Source organism: Merops nubicus, unplaced genomic scaffold (assembly GCF_000691845.1).
Source record: "Merops nubicus isolate BGI_N331 unplaced genomic scaffold, ASM69184v1 scaffold3424, whole genome shotgun sequence".
NCBI lineage: Eukaryota > Metazoa > Chordata > Aves > Coraciiformes > Meropidae > Merops > Merops nubicus.
The window spans coordinates 3,146-23,706 of NW_008603417.1; the positions used below are offsets into that span (position 1 = coordinate 3,146).

The 20,561-nt window shown below is 37.5% G+C and overlaps 1 protein-coding gene across 1 annotated transcript; it reads left to right on the plus strand.

Annotated features, from left to right (window-relative positions):
- Positions 1–297: 297 nt before the first annotated feature.
- Positions 298–15,412, plus strand: LOC103771338 (ESF1 homolog; the record flags this gene model as incomplete). Its single annotated transcript, XM_008938629.1, has 6 exons — positions 298–459; positions 7,683–7,804; positions 9,163–9,253; positions 13,506–13,573; positions 14,418–14,564; positions 15,104–15,412. Coding segments are annotated over 6 exons (890 nt in total), but the record flags the coding sequence as incomplete, so codon positions are not given.
- Between the last annotated feature and the right edge of the window lie 5,149 nt (positions 15,413–20,561).

Genomic DNA, 20,561 nt, shown 5'->3' on the forward strand with positions numbered 1-20,561 from the left:
TCTGCTGTAAGGGACTCTGAAACTAATAGTTTTAAAATGCAGTAAAAGATGCTGTGTCCATTTAAGTAATTTCCTTCGAACAAATTCTGCACAAAAAGACAATTTTCTTCTGTCTTTTCAGATACTATTTTTGTTTCATCTAAGTACAGGAATTCTAAAGCCAGTTTCTCTTTGGGGGGAAAATAGGTGAAAATATTTTAGATACAATGTATGTGCCCTAGGTGTGTTTCCTAAACATTAACTTCGACTGATCACTTTCTTGAGGTTCTCTGTGATAGCCTTACTCTCTCTTTCTAGGTGGTGATGTACCTCATGAAGTGGAAGATGACAAACCCAAGAAAAGCCAAAAAGATGATGAAGAGCAGATTGCCAAGTACAGAGAACTTTTGCAAAGTATCCAAGAAAAAGAGAAAAAACAGGAAGAAAAGGATATAGGAATGGAGATTAAATGGGTTCCAGGTAAGCTTTATGTTTTTCTTTCACTAACTTGGAGGATGTAAACTATTGGCCTATTAATAGGGATGTAGTGTAAGGTGTTTGATTTATAGGAGTAGAAACTGACCTTTTTTCTTCCATAAATGGAAATCCAGATGGATTACAATGAGGGAAATAGAAGAAATACTATGGCTGAACTGAGTCCCTCAGCTGTAAGCTTCTTTGTAGCTTTTTTTTTTTTCCTTTTTTCATCACTTCATTTATTTTCTTGACTAGAATTCATGTATACACAATAGAGTCATAAAACATACCTATGCTTTTAAAAATGACAACTAGTATGATTTAGTAACATAGCATAAAATTAGGGGAGAATGGTTCAAAGATCTTGCTTGCATAATGCTGAAGATTTAAGGAAACAGAGAAGGGAGAAATCTGACCTTCCAGGAGACTGCTCTGTGGGAAAGAAAGCTACCAGGAAGAGAAGATGGGGGATAGTGACATCTGGAAATCAAAAAAAGATAACTTGACCATATAGAATCCCAGTAGAACTCGTCCTGAGATCGGAACACCTCTGTGTATTTTTTTCCTTTTATGATGAAGAGACATCCAGAGTGGGTTTTATGTTTTGTTCATGGCTATGTGCTTTCCCTGAGGTGTAAGGAGCCTGTTCAACATCTTGCTACATCCACAAAGCGACAGGTCTTCACTGTGGCCTCTCCTCCTTGAGTCTGGCCCAGAGCTCGTTCTCATTGCCTGTACCACTCCTGGCACTTGCTAGATCTCTTTGCAAGCTTAAGAGTGAATCAATTAGTGAATTGCAGTCACTGAAATGACAGAACTACTCTGGAAAAGAAGAAAATCCATGTCTTTCCCTCTGAGTCAGCAAGTCAGATTGGCAAATGGAAGCATTTGTTGAGGGCTCAGAGGGCTGAATTATGAAGTCCAAAGACTAGGGACATGTGGCTATCCCTTTTTGGGGGCAGCAAGGTGCTGCATTGGCTCAGCAGGTGTAGGACTGCTGGCCACATAAGGACACAACCTGATCTGTTACTGTAAACACTGAGACCAGAGATGTGCTAGAATCCAGCCTCCTCACCACTGATGGCTTAAATTCCAGCTAGGAATGCATGTCTAATTATATTATTTACACTAATATTACTCTGAATTCACATGGGTAACTTCTGCAGAATATAAATACTTGCTTTTTAAATCTTGTTCTGGTCTGTACTGATTTACTGAATTTTTTCAGTGAATTGTTTTTATTCTTAGTTCTTGACAAGATCCCTGTTCCAAAGTATGCACTGACATGAAAAAGCATGGTGTGTTTTCAGTAACGCTTATATAATCCACTAATTTCTGGCATGAATTCTCCTCAAACTGTAGAGAAAGCAGGTGTTGTGTGTGACAGGACAAGTGCTTCCTGCCCCAGCTGTATTGTCATGTTTTACTTCGTCTGTCCACAGAGTGTCAGTGTTTGTCTTCCCGATGTTGCTCACTGCGTAGCACTAACTCATTGTATCACTGAGCAGTCAGGGCAAAGGAGTTTTCCTCAATAGGCAGCTATCATAAGATTTTTACAAAGCTTTCTTGTTGCCACCTTTCAGACTGAAGGTGGAAACCACAGTGAAAACAATGTGTTCTGTATTTATATAGCCCAGGCATTGTTTAAACTGTCAGGAAAACTCCCATTTTTTGTGTGAGCTTGTAAAATACATTTGGCTTTTTTTACTTTTGTTATACAGTCACATATAGTGTTATATGTCTGTTATACAGTCTGTCTTCCAAAGAAGTGTGCAAATTCTATGAATGAATTTCTGCAAATTATAAAAGTTGAAGCAATGTGATGTGGGGATGTAGTTAAGAAGCTAGAGCAAAGCATTCACTGGAGAAGATGGAAAATTGTTTTGAGGGAGACAAAAGGAAACTCTTTAGTGTCTCTCACATAGGAAGAGTAAGAAGTTTTCTGAAAGACTGCCTCTTAAAACTGTGCCTTGCATAGTTTATTAGCATATAGGAGCTGCAACAGAGATGGAATCCTGTATTAGCATATAGGAACTGCAGCAGAGATAGAATCCTGTTCCTTAGCAGTGGAACTGGACTTTAGAAAATTAATTTGTTCTCTATTCTATCTATTCCAGTCCTTTCCTTACTGCACCTTCTTGTAGGGTTCCTAGGACCCTTTTTTTATATCCTCATCTCTTTTGAGAGAGGGATGAGGAAAAAAGACCAAACCAAACAAAAAAACCCTATCCTGATAAACATGACTGACTTAGTCTAGAGTCAGTCAGATCTCTGTGCTGGTCAGATCTGCTCATATAAAACACCTGAAAGGGAGATATTAAAATTTTTTTTGTTAAAAAATAGTTTATTTTATGGTGGAGCATAGTCAGCATATGCTGAACAGTAGTTTACAGCTCTGGCAATATATACACAGTTGAGGCTGTGCTTTCTTACAGGAGAGAAGTACATTAGTTATTATGTTATTATTTCTTGAACAAATGTGCTTATTTAAATTCCAAACCAATTTAATTATGTTCAGTTGGAGCATTCTGGGAATTCAAACCCAGTTTTTGTTATCATCTCTAAAGACTCCTTAATTTTTCAGAACTAGTTTATGTCTGGTGAAACATTTTTATTATCAAGCTCTGCCTTAATCTGCCTGGCTCATTGCAAAATCTTTTTCCAAGTGTGTAATATACAGAGAGTTACAGCAGTTAAATTTAGGAAGCTTTTCAATTGAGAGGCAGAGATTTGAATTAATTTTAAAATTTGAGTTTTGGCACAAATATTTACACATGGTTATAGAAAGCATACTTTGTGAATGATTCAGTTATTCTTGAATCATAATCGTTTTAAATAAACCACAGTGCCAGCAAAAATAAATTAGATGTAGTTCCAGCTCTCTTTGGTCTGTTTCTTTTAGGCACAAAATCAGTGTTATATTTAAGCATCCATCTGTTTTATTAATCATATCTGATTTGAGCAACAATTACTGTGCATCCTTATTCAGCTCCCAAAGCTCCCTTTAGAAGGTGAAGAGGAAAAAGACCATAACTGTATTTCTTTATCATATTCAGCCAGTTCTTCACTTAGGTTTTGGGGGTTTTTTTGGTTGTTCTTTTTTTTTTTTGTTTTATTTTTTTGATTGGACTTAAAAATTCTTCCTTTGGGAAGAATGAGATGTGAATATTTAGCTGGGCTTAAAGGTAAACTTTTAAACTTTGTTTTCATCAGAAGTAGTATTGCAGGCAATCATGTCCCTGTAAAGTGCATACTAAACCCCAACTGTCTGTTGTTGGAGCTAATCTGGAGCACGGAAATGCTCATATGGAAGAGATACCCCAGTCTCTGTCTTTGCATGGCGTGTCCTCTGACTGAAGCAGTCTTGCCTCTTGCAGCACGAAGCACTGTGTGCTCAGCTGCTCACAGGCTCAGCACTCCAGCTCCTCTCACTTCACATCTGAGCTGCTTAGTGTGGTGGGGTTTTTCAGGCAGTTATACTATGTTAGGAAAGCTGTCTTTACCTAAAAAGTCTTATCTTTGGGGCGACAAATTCTCATGTTATCAGAATATTTCTTTCTGTCATTCCTTTTAGCTACCTGCAACAAGGTGTTTCTTTTCTCTGGTAAGACACTACATGCAAGATGAACTTCCTCATTCAGATTTTGTGAGAATGAAGAAGTACCTTCTTAGTTTCTGATTATTGTGACAGTTGCATGCTGTTAAACTTCCAAAAACTTTCAAAATTAAGTGTTTAGAGAAGTAAAAATTCTGGCCTGTTCACCCTCCCTCACTCTCCCACCAGCATGGGAAGCAATATACTATTGAATATATTATAGTTGTACTGTCTGTCACACATTTAATCCTTTAGCTCAGGTATGATTCAGTTGTATGCTAATATAGATGACCTTTTTCCCTTCCTTTCTTGGTTTTCATTTGTGAAGTAAATAAAACTAGTGTGATTCATTGATTCTAAAAAAAAAAAAAAAAAAAAATTATGTTGATAAAGGTATAAATTACCCTTTTCTATGAGCAGTTAACAATTCTACCTAAAGCAGACAATTCCTTTCCCCTTCTGCAATCAAAAGCCTTTTGACCACTTAAATACACTCTTCTTCTCGGGAAGTGGTCTGGACAGTAGTTTCTGAGCCATTCTAATCTGTGGAGAAACTCGAATGCCTTTCATGAGCCTGCCAAATACCACAAGAAAGGGCTTGGATTTTCTTCCAAGTCCTTCTCTGCCAGATGGATCAAATGATTCCATTTTCCAGGCAAATAAATCAGAAATCTTGTAACCTCCTTTGAGATTTTTGGTCTCTTTTTCTGGAGTTGTGACATATATTTTTTTAAATCAAGTATTTACTCTCTTTAGAGAGAATCTACAAGGTTGCAACCTGACCAGTAAGTTTTTTTTTTTTCACAAAGGGACTGCAAAATAATATCCAAAGTAATACTATTTCAGTTTCTAGGATGAACCATCCTAGTGGTTTTAGTGAACATATACAATATGCTTCCTGTATCATGAGTGTGCATTTGTTTGCTGGTTTACTACCCAATTTTTGTTGCTGTAACAGTTTGCCATTTAATGTTAATTCTGGCTTCTTTCCAGGATAGTAGAAGGATGTTTTATCTTTTTTTGCTCGACCCTTTTGTTCCTATAAGATGTGTTTTAATATGATTTTTAGATCTTGTCCACACTTCATGTCTCAGACATGTTGTAACCAGCTCTCCAGCCTCTGAATTATTTTTGGAGTGTCAACAAACACAAGAAGAGGACTTGGTGTTTGCAGTTTTTCAGAAGAATGTTCTGCCTGCTTTTCTGAGGACGGGCAGGACTGTCCATGAAAGCTGCCCATTTTTTCCATTATGAACACTGTTCTTGGTTCCTCACTGCTGAGGAGTGCTGGAAGGAATGATGAGGAGTGGGGACTGGCCAGCTGAGAAACCTGGGAGTTGGGAGGAAGAATGGGATCTAGTCTAGGACATCTGGAGAGATCCGAGTAGGATTTCCAAGCAATATAACTGGTATGAGGGATGGGAGAGTGGCAGTTGGTTAGGTGAGGGCTGGGCTGGGCTGGGCTGCTAAGAAGGGAATGCTGAAGAGAGACAATTAGAACAAGTAGAATTGGGGAAGAGTCAGCAAATATTGGACGTGAAGGGGAAAGCAGAAACAAGATTCCTGCATGGTCCCAAAATCTATCCATCAGTCATGTTGTGAAAGAGGATGTTAACTATAGGATACTTGACTCATTTGTTACAGAAGTTAAAAAACAAGTGTAGTGAATGAAACAAGGAATTGCAGGTAGGAGAAAAATATTTGATTTCTCAGGCTGTTACCTCCTGCCAGGGAAGTGGATTCTGTCTTCCTGCCATTGAATTCTGCTCCAGTAAGAGTCAGTGAATATTGGACTTGGAGGGGAAAGCAGAAACAAGATTCTTGCATGGTCCCAAAATCTATCAGTCATGTTGTGAAAGAGGATGTTAACTATAGGATACTTGACTCATTTGTTACAGAAGTTAAAAAACAAGTGTAGTGAATGAAACAAGGAATTGCAGGTAGGAGAAAAATATTTGATTGCTCAGGCTGTTACCTCCTGCTAGGGAAGTGGATTCTGTCTTCCTGCCATTGAATTCTGCTCCAGTGTATTGCAAGGCAAGTCAGTTCATCTCTTTACATCATGACATCTTGGTTTGCAAGCAACAGTCTTGTGAAGAAGGTGTTGGAAGTGTATAAGCTTCATCTGAAATCAGTATTTGTCTTCACAGCATTCAAATACTATGATGTAAAGACTGATGAAAAAAAGCATTCCTGATGGGTATGGAATTTTTCACCAAAAAATGAAGATTGCTTTTCTATAAAGTGCTTATTCTAGATTTAAATATTCGAGCTCTCAAGCAGGGGTGCTTCATTTATTTAATTCTTTTTTAAGGTGATGTTTATACACCATTGAATACTGTAATGCTACATAGTATAGAAAATTCCATTCTGTTTCTAGAATAGTGTTCAATTATGTTTGGTAATTTTGCTGTACATTATTATTTTGTTCAGTAACTTAGCTATATGTTGAGCAGTAACACGAAATATTTGCATAATGTTCATGGTCTATAGGTCAAATGTTAAGATCTTTTGGAAAAGGTAAAATATAGTTGTGATGAGAATCTATCAGAATGCATATTTACAAAGGGTTAGGACATATTTGTACATGTGCCTTCGAGTGGTAGGCATTGAAACAGTGGCAGCCTGGGTGAAATGATGGAATTTAACATAAACCTAATTAACACGTCCAAACTTAACTGTGTAATCCTGATATGCAAGAATCATTTAGAGCCAAATATGTTGCATTTCTATGGGGTTTATTTTTCTAGGATTCTTGGAAAACTGTCATGCTCTGAAAGGAAAGAGGAAATTTCCTTCAGCAAAGTGTGTAGCCACCTTTCCCAGCTGTTGACAGGTCAGGAAATACAAACTTGAGGGCTCCTCTTACAGCGTACCTGTAACAAAAGGATATGCAAGAGGTGCAGATCTGAGATAATGGTCTCATAGTTACAGTTCCTCACTAAATCTGGTGAGAGAGAGTGGTACTCTTCTCCTTTGATCTTTCAGTTCACAATGCTGTTAAGTGCAAAAAGTATTTGGTAAGTTGGTGTGCTAACCAAATAAGAGGATGGTTTATTTCTCTTGATGTTTCTTTTTTTTTTATTCTTGAGTTATTGCAATTTGAACTGGTAATCGGTGACAGAAGAAAACGTATTTTTTGTTTCTTTGAGAGGCAGATATGTTTCAAGAGGTCTACATCCTTAATCACTGCTTCTTGTTAACAAACACTTTTTAAAACAAAACAAAACAACAACAACAAAAATTTTAAAGATTAAATAATTAAATACTTAAACATTGAATCTGAGTCTAGGTTTACTGTCATACCAGGAGTGTACTGTCATACTGTGTGTACTTTCTGAGGAGTAGCAAGAGTTTCTTGGAATCAGAAATCATACAAGCAAACTCTTCTTCTGACTCCTGTACAGTTGATTACTGCAGGAGTGTTTTATTTGGAAAAGCACATCCTGTAAAGTGATCTTATTTGTAACGATGGTGTTTTAAGCAGTATTTATGTTGTTCCCACAGACTTGATAAAGAAAAAACAGATTATTCTTTTACAAAGGACTGTACAATCAGCTGATGTTTAAAAAAAAAAAAAAAAAAAAAAATCAGTTATTCTCATTTCTTCAACTTACTGTTCTTATTCTAGGCCTCAAAGAAACTGCTGAAGAAATGGTCAAAAACAAGTTGGAAGGAAAGGATAACCTAACTCCATGGCAAAAATATCTAGAGAAGAGGAAAGAAAAAAGAATTCTTAAAAAAAAGAGAAAGGTAACGTTTGCATTGGCCATTTGGGGGAGGAGTTGTATGTTTGTTTTCTTAAGTTCCTGTTATTGTTTGTTTTGGATCAACAAAATACAAAACAGTATCCCTTGCAGTACTATTTTCAGGGTAGAACATACAGTGGTCACTCATGTGGAGTGACTGAGAATGCCTGATGGACCTTACAGAGCAAAAGGACGTTCAGGATACTACTGATCATACATATGCATACACAAAATATCTGCCTGTGCTGCTTTAAAGATACATGAGTCATTATAATAACAGCTGGGTTTTAATTTGTTTTTGAATGCATTAGCAAGAGTCGTTTTCCTACTGTATGTATGTCAGTTGAAAGTTGTTATGATAATGATAATTGTAGTTTTGGAAATTTTTGGCCTAAAATAACATAGACTTGTTTCCCAGAGCTGTGATGGCAAAGCATTAATAGCCATGAAGAACTATTCAGATTTCAAATTGCAGGAGCACATTTGGTAAATAGTCCTCAGTGTAGGTAACAAAATGGTTCTATAATAATATGAAAATTGCTGTCGCTTCATTTTTCCCCAAGCAGAATGTAATTGTGAAGTAGCTGCCTCCTGTGGTGGTAATGTGCAGAAATGGGCAGATAAATGAAATGTTTATGCATGTTCTAGGGAAAAAAAAAGCATGTGGCATACTGAATCTAGCTCCCTTAAATTACTCTGAATATAATTAATGCTGCAGTATCAGTAATGTTTTTGAAAGTAATCTCTACAGCTTGAGTTAGGCTGTGCATTCCAGTAGGTTTAACTGGCATTTGGTGAGTGACTTCTTAAAGCTGACAAAAAGAGTGCTGTGAATAGAATAAGTATGTTGAGCAGCTTCTGCTAGTGGAATATTCTTGTTCAGGCTGATAAATAAGTCAAGAGGCAAGGTGTACAACACAATACTTCCAGTAATACCATTTGCTCTTTTAAGTTCAAACTCGCTCTTTTTGAGTTTCAGAGTGCAAAATGAAGCACGTTGCTCAGGTTTTCCCCCAGCAGAGTTTTGGTGGAACAGAAAGTAAGGACCTAATATGCTGTCATCCTGCAATTTGTTGGTGTGGTTAGCTAATGAATCAGAGTTTGTGGGTCCATCTAATAAATATCCTCATAATATGTAGATAATCCTTTCTAAGGTACACAAAAAGCTTTCAATCCATGAAACAGATTTTAAATTATTTGTCTTCACTAGCACTTTTTTAGTGTATTCTAGTTTTATAATGTTCAGTATATAGTATTTTAGTTTTTATCTTCACAGTTACTAACAGGAGGAGCATCTAATTCCAGTGCAACTTAAGTCATAGTTTATATGTTGATTGAAATAAAGTTTGTGCTTTGTTACAGGCTGCTGCTGAGAGAGAACAGAGTGAAGATGAACTTCCATCTGATGTTGATCTCAATGACCCGTATTTTGCTGAAGAACTAGAGAAAACAGGTGGGTCAACACAGGTGGCTTCTAGAATAAATTTGCCCTTTATTTAAATAATGAGCTTTAGAAACAGTCAGGCTAGAGCAAGTGCAGAGATAGCATGTTCAGAACAAAATAAAGATGCTGATCTTGTCCAGCGATGCATATTGTGATATGTAGGGGACATTGTTCTCTTGGCTTTCATCAGAGACCATTATTTAGCCAGTTTCTGGGGATGGCTATTAAAAACAAGCTGACCATTTGCTCCTCTAAAAATTCCAGGTAACAAACTTCATTTCCTTCAAAGCCTGTTTACTTTTATAGAGGAGGAGCCAGATATGTATGGGTCCCTTTGAAGCTTGGGTCAGTTACATACATGTCAAATATATTTGCATCATAAACAAAGTTATCTTTCAGAAGAAATCAATTTTCTTTTCTCTTTCTCGATACAGTTTCTTAATAGCTTAGAAAGCTAAAGTTTGGCTTAGAAAGCCAAACAGCAAAATGTAATATTTTAGGAAACAACTTGTCCAGTTTAGGTTTTTAGGATACCTTTTTAGGATGCATTTTTAGTCTGATGTTTAAGCTAGTTTTTGCTGTGATAATGGCAAATTTATTTCTAGTACGATTTTGCTGGTTAAAAATATTAGGAGAAAGTAAGTAATTACTAAACAAAACCTGTATTTCTTTGTGTCTTAACATGCTTAGGTATATGTCTTAATAGTCTGAAGTACAGAACAGTAGAGTGAGTCCTATCCATGTTTTATGGAAAATACCACAGCTGAGGGTGGCATGCAATGATGTTTTCTGCCATGCTGTCCTGGTCATTTGTGTGTAGGTTATTTCAGGATTCATTGTAAAGATGCCATTCCTTCTACCACCACCTTTTTCTTAACTAGGGAGATTATGTAGGTACTCTTATTCTGATGTTTGCTATTTCAACGTTCTGTGTGAAATCTCTGATAAAAAAATGTTTTCTCCTGTATGGTGTAAGAAGTTCTGTGTGTCACAGAGGGGCTCAGCAGAGAAGGGTTACATCTGCAGAGTCTTAAGCCTTCCTGTCTATAGTTTAGAGGACAGGTTTTTAGTGTGCATGGTGTCTCTGGGGATAGTAAAAAAGACATAAAGGGTAAGAAAGTGAAGCTGTTGTCTGCAAGATTCCTGATAAAGCTACTAAGATAGAGGAGGAAAACAGAACATGGCTAACCCTGGAGAAGTTGTAAAGGGAGAGTACCATGGCTGGCTGCAAGCCAGTTGACATTTTAATCACCACACAGCACAGCTTTGTCTGGCTTTCACCAGGTTTACCCAGAACACACTCTGCCTCATGGCTGAGGTTGTTTCTAAGTGCAGCTTATCCACTTGGGGAAAAAGGGTTGCAGTCTTCTTTGAACTAGGCTCTACCTCTGCCACCTTTGCATTTAGGGTACAGGCAGCAATCACTTGAATGACTTTAATTTTTGATGAGCCTTCCACAATTCCCATGAAAGATTGACATTTCTCCTTTAATCTGACTGTCAGGTGATCTTAGATTGTGCTGAAAAAGCATATGACAGGGTATGTTTGCAGGCTGGGGTGCACCAGTGCAGAAACTGTGCAGTTTGTGCAGTCACCAGTTGGTTGACTAACATGTATGGGTCTTCTCTAAGTTAGCTTTTGACAAGCTGAGATCATTGAAGGGAAGTAAGAGTGTAAGAAGCTGTTGAACAAAGGGTCTAACAAATCTGAATGCTGTGAAAGGAAAACTGGAAATTATGGGAAGACCTCTCAAGCCTGTATTCATTTGGTTTGGTTTGTTCCTGAAAACTGTTTGTAAAGCAGGCAATGATTCTTTCACTGTGGATGCCTCCTCCTGGGAGAGGCAAGGTAGAGCAAATTCTCTCTCCCTGCTGTGCCCAGAGTGTCTGTGCAGGGTCAGGTGTGTGCAAACTGGCATGTCTGAAATTCCTGACAGTGCTTGCTTTGACCAAAGGTTTCATACAGCCATGATCCCTGTGTGACTTTTCAATAGGAGCACAGGCTACTGTGTAAAATGCTGCATGTGTATGAACCCTGATGTTGCATTTCAGAAGCCTGATTCTCATTTGATATTGTCTAGAAAGAAATAATTTTGTCACTTTCAGTTTACATTGCACCTATTGTTTTAAAAAGTGTTGCAAAACTTCCATTTGGCTTGGCCAGTTTCAGTCACTCTGCATCTATTTCCATGAGGTCTCAGTAAAGGTTTGTGTGGGACAGAATGACTTCTGTAGCTTAAACAGTTGGAAGATAATAGCTGAATAGTTTAATCACTTATTAACATAAGACCAATGTCCTGCTTTCAGAGATGACCAAATAGTTTCCAAATGCTTTAGACTATTAAACATAGTTTCTATTGATCTCTCTTTGAGGAAAAGGGCCCATTACACATTATTATAACTCCTATATGTTCCAAACCATTTGATGCCTTCTCATAATCTAATTTATGATACATGTAGGAATTGATGGCTTTTTAATGCTTGAAGGTAGCAGTCTGACTGTGGAGACATCAGAGGTTAACAGCAAAATCTGAGTATATTTGTAGAGCCTGTACTTGGAAGATAAAGGTCTTAGCTGTATCACTGATTCATGTACTGTGTGTCTTTACAGGGCTTTTGAGGCTGACTTTCAAGCTTCTGAGTAAGGCAGATAAGGGTTCTTGTGAGAGGAATCTTTGGTCTGGGGTTGGTCTCTGGATCTGAAGTCTCAGTGTCTCCATCGATGTGCAGAATGAACGTTGCAAACTAAACTTGAGCTGAGAAAGAGCTGAGTGGCACCTTGAGGCAGGATTGCAGCAGAGACAAGAAGCTTTTCTCACTGGCTGGTGGCAGCTCTCACTTCTGCGTAGCAGAACTGTAGTTCAGCCAGTTCTGGGAGGGTACAAAAGATTTCATAGTTGTTCAAGTCTTACCCGAGACATTAATTTCTCCCTTCTACACACTAGCAGAAATGGTGTAGGTTATGGAACAATATTATATCAGAATCTGATTTTCCTGCACGTTTTCTGGACCTACTAAATCAATAGCTCAGTTCTTGAGCTGATGATGTTGCCCATCTGGATAGTTGATTTTTTGGTGGTGGTGTTTTTTTTTTCTTCTGGAAATCCATTTCCAGCTTGGAATCCATTTAGAAGTAGTGAAGAGAATAGTCAAGGGAGAAGAAATGTTATTCAAGAAGTCTGTCCTGTTCCAGAGTATACTTAGAGATATAACTTGACATTTTTCTGGCATGTTTGTATTTCTAGTCTGACTACAAATCTGGCTTAACAAAATGGAGCCAAATATCTTCCTTAAGAATACCCCCAGTGGACTGTAATAAATTGCCTGGGAATGTAATTCCAAGCTCAAAGGTCAGAGTATGTAGTTTGGGTCAGGAAACCTTCTGCTTTTCCTGCTCCTCCTTGATCGAAGTCTACAGGTATTCCAGAGAGAATAATGTGATTTTGTAGGATTTATAAACAGGTCTGTTTTCCTTAAAAGTTATGTCTGATTAGTGTCTTATGCTGTTACTATTCATTATGTCTGTCTAATCAGGACTGTCTATCTAAAGTAAATTCTAAGAGAGTAAAAGATCTTCATCAGGAGAATACTCAGTCTGAACAAAGTCGGTCATATTTTCGTTTCTGTTCAGGTCCTTCTCGCAAGGGATTTTTGCTCTAGCATGGCTAACAGCACAATATGGTCTTCAAGATTTGCATATAAATACTGAAAACTTTTCTTTTTTACTGATAAATTCTTATTCAGCTGGCAGACTTGTATACTGGATGCATACTGGATACAGAGAAGAGAGACAAATTTCCTATTTACTCTAAAGTATTTACTACATTGTCTACTTAAGTAGAAAGAATTAACAGTTTGGGAACTTCAGGATGTTTCAATTACATTTATGAGCATATAAACCAATTTCTCTTTAAAATGCCCTGGGAGTGGAGTAATGTCATATGTTTGCCTGTGTTTGTCTCTACTGCTCTATGAGAAATACAGTAAAACTGTTTTTTCTAATTGTTCTTTTTTATTGACCTGTTTATGACATTGTGAATGTTGCTGCCTTCTTAAATGGAACAAACAGCATTTTTTATTGCTTTAAGTCTAACTGTTTTTTCCTAACTTCTTAGCCTTTTTCCACATCTGACACTCAAGTCAGTAATTACAAGAAAATGCACTTAAATTACAATAAGCGCTTCGAGGTTCTCTTCATAGGTAAATTATGCTCTCATGCACAAGCTTGAATAAATGTCTTCATGTCCTATATTTGCACTTAGATGTAAAGAAGAAGCCAGGATCGGTTGAAAGTACCTCAGAAGATGAAGATGAAGCTGAAAAACAGAAGGTAAAGTGTTTCAAAATGTTAAGAACTGCAGATGCTGCATTGCCTGTATTCTGCAAACATTTGTTAGGCGTTTGAGTACAACTACTGAATTCCATAGGATGGCAATACAATAAAACTGCATAGTTTTTAATTATGAGCAAAAAAATACCCAGAAAGAATGGTAGATGGTCTATGAATGTCTTAAGATTATGCCATAGTAACTGTCTGGAAGAGTACAGCTGAACACAGCTCAGCAGAGTTGGGTAACACTGAAATGTACGGGCACAGCAGCCCGAGTGGTTGTGCTGACAGTCCCTGTAGCTTTAAAGCTGTCCCAGGATGTTTGGGTGGTGGGCAGTGCTGAACGTGTGCTTCCAACATCAGCACTGTGTGAAACATCTCTGTGTTCAAACCTTGGCCTGTAGACTTTTAACCTTGAGGACCAAATTGTTTGCTATTGCATGTTTGCATTACATTCTTTCTCAGAACAATTTCACTACATAAATATATTCAATTCATGTATGTTAAATTTTATTTTAATACACAAATATCAATATGAAATTGCATCCATTTGTGATTTCTAACTTAGTGTATGATTTTCAGATTAGAATATTAGTTTGAAAGTTGAATATGAATATTTGCATTTATTGTATATCTAATAAAAAGGAAATAAACTATTGTATTTAATATTACACCTCAAAATGTTAGAAGAACGTTGTTATGGATGAAGTAATACTGCCCTGACAACCTTATTTCAATGCATTTATGTATATGTAGACTCCTACAGACTTTATAAACAGGATGCTGTATTTTTCATAGGAAATTTAATTTAATTGTGCACATGGACTTTCTTATTTCATAACAGGCTGAAATGGCCCTACTTATGATGGATGATGAAGATGAAGCTAGGAAACATTTTAATTATAAAAAGATAGTGGAACAACAGAATTTGAGCAAGAAGAAAAAGAAACTTTTAATGAAGAAGAAAGAATTAGTAGAAGATGACTTCCAGGTAATGATTTTGAGGCTTGGCTAGAAACTTTGTTAGTATCAATTATGTTCAGGGCAAATTCACTGCTTCTATATCCTTCTCCATCTGAAGGACAAGAGCTAGATCTACATGTTTAGGGAGTTACAGGCTGTTTTCAAAAAGCAAGAAATATTCTGATACAGTGTTGAAGGGAACAGACTCAAACTGTGTGTCAGATAACAAGACGTTGTTTATGTAAGGCCTTGTACAACTCATTGCCTAAAATTACTCATTGGTATGTGTGTTCTGACTGTTATTCACTGCTTCCTGGTCAGTTCTCTGATCAAATCTTTCATAGGTCTGCCAATAGAGGCATATACAGGATTTGCACAAGCATTCACTTGTCTGTTTTACCAGTAGTGTCTTCTGGCTCTCTGGAATTTTGTGACTGGAGCAGTTCCAGGAAGAGTGAACAGTCTCATGAGCTATGAATCCTTAGGCAGCTCATATTTTTTTATATTTAAAAGCTTTGCTATTGTGGAAAAAAGTTACCTAAAATAAATATTCCTTTTCTGCTTCAGGTAAATGTTGCTGATACAAGATTCCAAGCCATGTTTACTTCTCCCCTGTTTAATTTGGATCCTTCAGATCCAAATTTCAAGAAGACAAAAGCAGTAGAAAAGATCTTGGAAGAGAAAGCTCGCCGAAGAGAAGAAAAGGAGCAAGATCTCAAGGAGGCAAGCAAGGGGCAGGAGAACAAGATGGCAAAGAAAGGAGAGGTTGCCAAGAAGACCATAGACCCTGCCTTATCAATGCTAATAAAATCTGTCAAAAATAAAACCGAAGAGTTTCAGGCAAGGAAGAAGCAGAAATTAAAGTAACTGAACTTTGGTTTTACTCAGACTTTACTTTTAGTCTCAGTTCTTCTAACTGGTGACATCTGTTAAAGTTACTACAGGCTGCTTTAATTTCTATCCACCTAAAATTTCCCAAAAAGTCACTTAATTATGGTGGTGAGTTTTGAAGTAGTTAGAGTAATAATTACTCTTTTCCTCTGTCACAACAAATACTGTTTTGTGCTATTACAGAAAAACTACACCTTGAAAACACATAAGTAAGAATTGGTGATTTTGGGGTGGTTTGTGTTGTCTTATGCTGTCTTTTAAAGACAGCAGAAGTGCTGCAGATGGCTACAAGAAGTAGTTGTAATTATCGTTGTATTTATAAACAGGAAAAACACTTCTGCAGGGGTTCATTGCTGAGACTAAGGGGTCTTAATGTTTTTAATTCCACAGAAGTCTGTGAAACATGTCACTGTTGATCAGGAAGGTAGTAATATAACTAAAAATTGAAGAAATTTTGTATACAGGTTTTTTGTATATTTTCAGAAAACTTGCTATGTGTTTCATGAATTTCTCATTTAAATATTTTAAGACTTTCTGGTTAATAGGACTAATTAATGGAAATATTGCCATTTAGGAATGTTTGATTGATATATATTGGAAATAAATGGTTTACATTGACCCGAAGGAATTTTGGGCACTTAGCTGTTTTTTCTGCGCCTATGTGAAATTATGTCACAATTAAAAGTTTTTGCTATCAATATTTTATTCCTGTTAATATAGCTACACTTATGCAAAGTCTTCAAGCATTGCCAGTGTTAAAAAGGAAAAAGGGAAGATGTCAAAGGCAGATCTAGATGATAGAATTTGAGAAACCATGTGAGTGTCAGTGATGAAGACAGCAGTAGTGCAGGGAAAATACGGTAGGTAGAAAATTATCTGGGGGGATAGATTTGTCTGAAGGGCTTTTTTTGTTAGTTTGTTTTTAAGCATTTGCTGTATCAGCTCTAATGGAAATACAACATTGTATCAAAAAAGAATGCGAAGATTAGAAACGAGCCGAAAGATAATTTGTCATTTTAAAGAAGTGTTGTTAATGTTGAAGACATTCTACTCATTTAAAGAAAGAATTCTATTAAACTGGAGGTTATAAAGTGTAGCTAATCAAAACTAGTGTTTAGTGTTTATATGAAGTAAATATTTCTCAGTATGTCAAGGAGATACAGAGTCAGGTTTAACACAAGAGCCTATATACCTACCATGACAGACTATGTATTTGTAAGGATATTTTTCTAAGCATGATTCATTGTATGGCTGGCACGTTGTAGGTATATGAAATGCACTAGGGACAGTGGCTTGGACTGAGTGAGATTTAGAGATTGGATGTAGTAATGTTAGTGGTGATTGAAGGGCAGAAGTTTGTGTGTAAGTGTGTGGAAAATTGGACAGCTGAGAGCAAAAGCAAATGGTCTGAACAGAAATGTAAGTCAAATGAAGGATCCACCTAGCCCAGTGCCTGGTCTCTGATGGTCTCCTGCCCATTAACAGGAGATACTAATGGTGTACTTAAAACATTACACCTTATCCGTGGGGAAGTGGATGAGTTTGTGATTGTTTTAACTGTTTCTTTAGAAATGCAGCTTAGGTAGGGCTGTTGCAGTGACTTACTTTGTAAAAGCACCCTTTCAGGGACAAGAGTTTCATTTTCTTTTTGGTGTTTTTATAACTTCACTGGAAAACAAAGTGAGGCATCAGTGAACCTCCTCCACTCCTCCAGAAGGCCCAGGTATGCCCAGAGGCTCACTCACTGCTACAAAACTCCCCAGCAGGTCCTCTGTACTTCTGCAATGCATCTGTCCTTTACAGTGACTGCAGGAGGACTGATGTGAAGAAAATCACTATGAAGTTAAAAAGTCACAAATAGTGATGACTTTTATCTATCTATCTATCTCCAGATAGTGATCTGTCTACCTACAGATATCAATCTATACTATCTTGAAATTAGGTTGTATAAGTTATATTGTGCCTTTTCTTCACCTGTACACACAATGTCTACTTTCCTTCTTCCAGATAGGAAGCCTAGACCATGCTTTCAAGTCATGGCAAGACAAAATGCACATATTTGACAGTGACTTTAACTACTGGTTGAAAAACATATTTTGCTGTGTGGTGATGTGTATTTGGTATCATGTAAATGCTTAATGTACAATAATTTTATCAAAACAGATGTTCTTTTTTGTTGGTGGTGGTTTTGTTCTCAAGTTGCTGAGTCCTGAGGGGGCATCTTGCTTGGGAAGAACTATAAGATCTGCCCCAGCATGCGTGTTAGGTGGGAAAATTTTGGTCTGTTTATAAAATCATGAGGTGTAAACCATCTCTACTGCCTACCCCCTTCCTACTTTTTTAAAAAATCAAGTTATTAATTACTAATTGCTAATAGCCAACATCTAATCTCCACAATTCCAAAACAGTGCGAATAAAATCTGAATAGATGTCTTTCTGTGTTTTCAGCAAAAGCATATTTTGGAGTCTGGAAAGAAATGGTCACATCTTATCTAGAACTCCTTACAATTTATTGTTAAATAAACAAAGGATCTTTTTGACCATCTCATCCTTTTAAACATGAAGACAGGATCTAGAAGTTCTAACCTCTGCACTTTAAAATATGATTTTATTTTTTCCTTTCACTAAATGTCATGTAACCAGCAGAAGTGACAGCAATTGAGTAAAAGTACACATTAAAAAACCAGAACTGCTAAAAGAGAGACAGAACTAATTTCTCTAGCAACTTATGGAGGTCTGGCATAAAGTAGTTTGTCTCCAAGTTGGCAGCCATCAGAGCTCATTCTAGAATTTAAGCCAGACATTTAAAGATCTAATATTACAAGTGGAAATCACAAGAGGGTTTGGTTTATTTAAAAACTGAGAAAGATCAGACAGCCAGAGACGAAGAGCCACGTATGTTTTCTATTATTATTTTTTTCCTTCTAAAAATTAAATGTATTATTTCCAATTAATAGCAAGTTGGCTTTTTATTCTTTTCATATTTTGGTTGTGTCCAAAAATAACAGTAGGTTGTACCGTCACATACTTTTTTTAGCAGACAAAACAACCAACCAGAATACTATGGGTTTTCTTCAAATAAAGTCTTAGAAACATGTTACATATGTATTTAAAACTATTAGAGTAATTAGGTAGTTCTGCACCTTTCTTAAAGCATGAGTTAAATACCTCAACCTTGGTTTTGTAGCTATGATAAGAACAACAAAAGTAGCAGTTCTGATAGCATGGTAATTTTCATTATTTAATAGAATAGTTTAAAAAGCTGCCACCTCTGTAATGTAAAAATGTACATTTTCTTGCACACGACTGTACAGTAAAAAAAAAAAAAACAGAGCAAGACAAGGTGGCAGAAAGGTCTATTGTCATGTTGTTTGTTTTGGTTTTGGGTTGTTTGGGGCTTTTTTTTTTGTGCTTGACATATGGTGATATAAATGGGAATATATTTGTCTGGGTTCTGGATCCAATCTAGATTAATGTCACTTAAGGTCGTTATTACTTTATGTCCTCCTAATCACTAGCCTATGAGTAATCCCTGCTCAGTACTGTTCCAGCTCTATTTCAGCCATGTGGGACTATGCAAGTTTTAAACAACACTGCTTCAAGCCTCCAGCGAGTGCCCCGGCAAGCCTTGCTCTGTCCCCCTCTCAGAGACACCCCATCCAAAGGCTGGTTGCCACCTTTTCATGGGCAAATGCTCTTGGACCCCATCCCGTGCACTCCTTGGCACTGCACAGATCCCTTGGCTTTGCACTGAAATCCTGCCTGATGCACTTAGACCTTTCTCTTTTTGTATTTCAAGGGCAAGGACAATGGAGGCAGGCAGGGTTTGGTTTGACTTCCCACAGCACGTGTCAGACACAGACATGACAGGTCTGAACAGAGGAACCGCCCGTTGCAGTCAGCAACGTGTGTGGCTGAACCACTGCTCAAGTGGGTTGGCAGCCTGTCCATGGAAAATAGAAGTCTGAACAGAAGTGGTTACCAAGAGGACTAAGAATAGCAAAGTGACTGTTTTAGGATGGCTGTGATTCCTACAGGTGATTAGGAGTTAAAGTCATTTCTGGGGAGTGCAAAACCCCCTAAGCATAAGCTGCTTCCCTTCCTTCTTCCCCCTTAGGTTAATGCCTGGGTGCTCCAAGAGGGAGCTGGTGTGTGAGCAGCCCCAGGAATGAATGCCTTGGGCTTCAGGAGGATTTTGGGGTAGGGCAGGACAGCCTGAGCCAGTGGTCCTTTTCCTCAAAGAGTCCTGCAAAAGTAACAACTGAGCAGCATCAGCGGGGAGAGAGCCTGAGAAGATGTGCAGTGAGTTGGTCTGCAGGGTGTCCTGACAGCTGGAGGTGGGAGACAAGGTCAGTGATTCCCAAAACAGCTGCACGTTGAGCTGCTTTTTTTAATTGGCATGTTTGTCACTTGGTGAATTTTAGAGCTCTGTGTGAGGGAACTACAAATGCCCAGGAACCAAACCCCTGTCAGAGAGAAAATGAAGCATGGTACATGTGAAATCAGCGCTGGCATTTGTTTCAGTTACATAAAGAGACACTTTTCTTTAAGCTGTAGTCTCACCTGACAATGCTGTGAAGTGGAGCAGTCTTCCATTATTCTGTGTTTTGGCATTCAAGTGCTTGACTTTGCCACAAAACAGTTACTTTACAGGTCTTAAATTTGAATTTGTTCTAATTAAATAAACCCCACAACCCTTATGCTCATTGAATCCCAGCTGCCTCACAGATGGATCATCACCTTCTCAATTCAGATGACAGACTGACCAATTAATGTCCTAACTGTTAGCAGTGAACAGCAGCATGCAGGTCATGGTCCTCTCTGGAGTTTACTGAGTCAAAGGGATCCTGCACAAGATGATGGCTACAAAGCCACTTAGAACACTCTTGTATTAATATCAAAACAGGTGTAGCAGAGCAATAGTACTTAAAAGGGATATAAATCTGTCATTGAAGTTATCTGGCTTTCTTAAGAGGCTAAAATTTGAACTGTGACAGCAAAGTAAGTTGCCTTGGTAAGCAAAGATGAATTTGGCACAGAAAGGCTGCCTAATTTTGCTTCAAGTCAAATTTTTAGAACAGCAAAATGTGCAATACACAGAAGAAAGGTAACAGGAATAACCTTAAATTTATGT